Source organism: Austrofundulus limnaeus, unplaced genomic scaffold (genome assembly GCF_001266775.1).
Source record: "Austrofundulus limnaeus strain Quisiro unplaced genomic scaffold, Austrofundulus_limnaeus-1.0 Scaffold0, whole genome shotgun sequence".
In the NCBI taxonomy this organism is placed as follows: Eukaryota; Metazoa; Chordata; class Actinopteri; order Cyprinodontiformes; family Rivulidae; genus Austrofundulus; species Austrofundulus limnaeus.
Window position 1 is genome coordinate 4,857,779 of NW_013952402.1, and position 4,909 is coordinate 4,862,687.

Below are 4,909 nucleotides of genomic sequence, written 5' to 3' on the forward strand. Positions count from 1 at the left end.
TCCGATCTCTGGCTGGAGCCTTCTTCGCCCTTTAAACTGTTAAATCCACTCCGGAAGCCTTGCTGTTTTTTTTAATCGTTTTTAGGCACTTTATCTAATTGTGCTTCATATTTGTGTAAGGGTGTTTTGAATTTGCTTCACTGACGTCAACCTCCAGGCAGTTGCACGTCCGAGTGGGTATTTAAGGAGGGGCAAAAGTGTCTTCTGTGGGGAAACAAACGTACAGAAAAATATAGCGCTGTTAGAACTTCTTTTGCACTGCAAGTCCGCATAAAACAATTTCAAACACAACTGTTTAATATTTAATTTTCTCCCTTTTCCCCTCCTTTGCTTTGTAGGTAATGTGACCCAAATACGCTCCAAGTACGCCAAAGCTACATACTGTTCAAAGAAAAATTGCAAAAGATAATAAACAATCCGAGACATTTATTTATTTTTTTTATTATTATTATTATTTTCCAAAGCGAGGTATAAATTATCTGGCTCCCATGCTGGCTGCCAAAAGTCCTCTCCTCCACACCCTCAGCCATGCCTGCTACTACCAAACCAACCAGGAGACAGACACCTGCTCAGAGGAGGAAAGGCCAGAAAATCACCAGAATCGAGGCTAAAACCTGCAGCTCGAGCAAAACCAGAGGAAAAGCCGCAGAGAGGCTCCAGAAGACGCCTGCAGAATCCACAAGGTCAACAACCAGGTCGCAGGCAAAGGCAGGTCAAAGTCCCCGTGGAAGAAGAGGTAAGGAGTCCCGGAGGTCCCCCGGCAGAGATACCCATGTGACAGGACCTGCGAGGCTTAGACGGTCAAGTAGCTGTGGCAAGTCGCAGGTCCCTGTAGGACAAAGGAGGTCTCAATGGGACACGCAAGCATCCGCAACACCCTGTCAGTCTCCAAAACCAAGCAGGGGAAGGAAAAGCAGCAGAGGGAGCGCCGGGAGGAAAGCAGCATCCCAGCAACGAAACGCAAAAAACAAACCCTCAGGCGTTACTCGTGATGAAGAACACGAGAAAGCGGAAAATAGCAATAATGAAGAAAAGTCCACGAATCATCACAAAACCGATGGTGATGTTCCTTCAAATATCAGAGAGCAGAGTCTCGAGCTGACAGACGCAAAAGAGGACAGCTCCCCTAAAGCTAATTCACCGGGAGACGCTGTGCAGCACACCTGTGACAAACTTTCAGATCCAGACACAAAGACTGTCAGCTGCAGCAGTGAAGGCGACTTGAATCAAGTCACTGGGGCCACTGTTTGTGATGACGTTGATGGACAGCCAAGCGTCTGCAGTGACAGGAGTAAAGATCCCGCCTCCGGCACCTCAGAGTTGACGAGCAGTGGCTCATTGGGAGCGCAGGAAAACAACACCTCATCCATTACTGGAAGTGAGCTCGGTGGTGTCGACAGCGGCGGTATGCAGGATGGCGGGTGTACTGTCCATCCGGAGGAGGCTACGCTGCTGGGCATGAAAGAGAATAAAGCAGATGAAAGCAGATCAGCTGTCACAGAGAGAAAAGACGAGATAAATCACGAGAAAAGAGAGAGTTTAGAAGCGGAGAACGTCGCTGCGAGACAAAGCGAGACCTTGGAGGAGAAGAAGGAAATTGCCGTGGGGTTGGAGGACTGTGAAAGCGAAGGCAGTGAAAGAAAAGAAAAGCAGGTGTCCACCAGTCCTGCCGACTCCCAAACCAGCACTCCAACCTGTCCAGGTCCACCTCATTGTAGCACGGGACCAACAGCACAGACCGAGTCACCGGCACATGCATTGCTGGTCTTTAACCCAACTACCTCAGATCCCACCAAAGCCCCTTCCACCTCAGAGCCGTGTGAGCCCGAGGCGGTGAGCGTGGCTAAAGCGGACGTTCATGGTGCTAACCTTCAGTTCCCAGGGTCCTCGGCTGTCCATGACGCTGCTCCCAAAGTGCAGACTGTAATAGTGAAAAGAAGTACGCCAGTAATTGTCTGTAGAGACTTTCTTACAGCTAAGACCTTAAAAGAGTCTGGCAACAGAGAATCTCACCAACAGCAAAGCCCCTTGGTTCTTACTTCTCTGGGAGGAAGACGAGATTTCACAACAACAGAGACCAAAAATGGTGAAGTAAACCAAGAGGACTTTATCAGCCAGAAAACATCTGTACTTTCCTTTTCACTGGTTTCTCTGCCGGGCACAGATGAGCGCAAACCAAACCTCAATGAAGACAGCCTTCAGGTGTCAACGCCTGAGGTGGACCTGGTGCCAAAGATCTCGACTCCCTCTCTCGACAGCAGCTCCGGCTTCTCCTGCAGCTCAGAAAGCACTCGCTCCTCGTTTTCTTTCGACACCGAATCGGAGACGGGGTGTGCGGAGGCCGGCCTGGGATCAAGGTCCCCGGGGACTTCCCTAAAACCCCCGAAGAAGGAGAGGAGGAAGCGGAGCAGGTGTGGGACATGCGAGCCATGCCTCAGGAAGATTAACTGTGGCCAGTGCAGCTGCTGCCTCAATCGCAGGACGGGTCACCAAATCTGTAAGCTGAGGAAGTGTATGGAGCTCAAGAGGAGAAGACCTTCTTCTCTGATCGGCCGATGCAACGTTCAGGTGAGACATGATTTATTAACGGCTCAGATAAAGGGTTTTCGTTCTTATTTTACTCAGAGATTTGTGATTAAATCTGCAGATTTAACAAACAGCTGATCTGAAGCAGCTGCGAAGCATGATTTTTTTCCTTTTTTTTTTTTTTTTTGGCATATTGTTTGATCTTTGAGGCTTCCGTTCCAATCGTGACAGTGATGATCGCGAGTTAACTGAGCCAGACAGTTGAAACAGAAGGTTTCGCTTTCAAATTGTGAATCTTCTGCTAGTTGGCATTAACACCAAAATTTGTAGTGTTGTTGTTGTTGTTTTTTTTTTCCTTTCTTTCTGGTGCCATTGCTTGCCTGCGAGTGAAAGTGGAAGTGCTCGTGTCTGTTCGCATGCGGAGACTCGAGATCTGGATGCAAGAGGGGAAGCTGATGGCACATGACTGGCAGCAGTCAAGCACATGTTTTGAGGACGTTTCTGTTTTGTATGCGTGTCCTTGGCGTTGCAGTCGAGGGAACAGCTAGTTCCTGTGTACGTGGGTTAACCTTTTCGACCAATCAAACACGAAGCTCATTCACAAATGTTGACACATACCGTATCAGCAGAGGTTTTCCGTTGGATTTAGGCCACCTCTTTAAACTGTAAGCCCCGATGAGATCAGAGCTTTGTGGCCATCTGCTGCAGGTTTCTTCTTAAAGATCTGCTTCGAGTACTTTACTGTTATTATAGCTACAGCATTTTTATTGGCCGGCGTACAAAAAAGATGATAGCGTTGTATTAAAAAAGACCATTTATGACTTGTTTTTGAAGAGTGTGAGTAAGTTAACCAATATGAATTATGTTATCGTTTTGTACGCAGTCGTGTGCATCGTCCAGCGTTGCCTGTGTGACACAGGTGGGTGTGTAAAAGTCCACGTGTACATTGTATACAAGAGTGTGCACGTGTGCTTACCGAGTTGTAAGAGTGATAGTAGAGCTGGTTATGTAACACTCACGGAGCTCGCTGTGAGTGTTTTTGTTATACTGGAGAAAACGTCGAGGGAGAGGAGGCAGAAATCAGGCCGTGTGGAGATTTTTTTAAATGGACACTTTGGATAAATCTAACCCGGTCGTAACTCTTATTGATGTACGACATGCATGTTTGTGCAATATTTGTGTTAGCCTGCATGCTGCCGGTAAAGGTCCCAACACAGGGTGACACAGAACTGCTGATCCACTCTGATTCAATCAGCACAGCCCGGGTGTTGTTCAGCCCCAAGTGACATCACGTTGGGCTGCATTTACACACAGAGATGTCTGTGTTTGAGGCTTAAAAACAAGTTTTTTGTTTGGTTTTGTGCGTCTTCACGAGCTGGATCCTTGTGACATGCTGCAACGTAGCTATCTATCTTGGGGAGGAATCTTAAACTTCAGACGTCACCTATTTCCAAACAGAGAACCGGTATAACGAGATTATCTCTGGTCTAGTTTTACTGTGTTTGGGTAGGTGCTCTTTAAGTGTAGGCAATATCTTAACGTGCTCGCCGGACAGTCTTGCTGATCAAGATCACACGCCCTTCCAGTGAATGTTTCTGACTTGTTAAGACTGAAAAAAGGCCAAAGAGGGCTTCATGTAGGGGCATGTGGATTCTGTCCCAGGTTTTATAATGTGGCTGTGGTTTGGTTTTACTTCACAGTGAAACAGTATCTATATATGCAAGACATGCTAAAATTTGACTAAAAAATGTAATGAGTTTCAAAATGAGAAGGAAAAATTAAGTAATGCCTGTGGCTGTTTTGTGGCTACACTAAAAGATGATTTTGTTTTTCTGTTGGACTGTGGGGACAGAGTTGAGATCTGATCATAAACAACAGAAAATACTTTAACTTACGAAGTACCAAAGCTGCTGTTTGTGTATTTGGCTGCTAAAGTCCTGACATGTTGAGAGCTGTAGGCAGGAACCTGACTCAGTAATGTCAGCTTGTCAGCGCTCACACTAAAAAGTATTTCCATCACTGTTGACTGGAAGTGATTCTTCATAACATATCTGCGTTTAAACACTATTTTAGGCTTGGGTACAATTCAATCTATTTGCAAGTAAAAAAAATACATAAATGCAATATGTTTGATATCACACTGTGAACTTTTTTAAATTTTGTTTCTGTAATGGTCACAATTCAGATGAAATAATTGGACCAAATAATTTTACTGCTAGCAATATGATAATTTGAAGCCTTTTTATTTAGTGTTTAAAATTGCCTGCCTTTCATTACAGAGGACAATCGGCTTGTGTGTGTGGACGCGTATTTGCTACATCACTGCAACCATTTTTCACACACAAACACACACACACACACACACACACACACACACACACAC

At 45.8% G+C, this 4,909-nt stretch overlaps 1 protein-coding gene across 2 annotated transcripts in view; it reads left to right on the forward strand.

The window, feature by feature from the left end:
• Window positions 1–4,909, forward strand: part of tet1 (tet methylcytosine dioxygenase 1) — a 37,602-nt gene that overhangs the window by 884 nt on the left and 31,809 nt on the right. The window contains exon 2 of one of the 2 annotated variants that reach the window (XM_014023852.1): window positions 339–2,568. In XM_014023852.1, the coding sequence (XP_013879306.1) occupies window positions 529–2,568 (2,040 nt within the window). In that variant the 5' untranslated portion in view covers window positions 339–528. Of the gene's footprint in view, window positions 1–338; window positions 2,569–3,952; window positions 3,992–4,909 lie in introns of those variants that run through there. The other variant, XM_014024066.1, reaches the window with a different exon arrangement.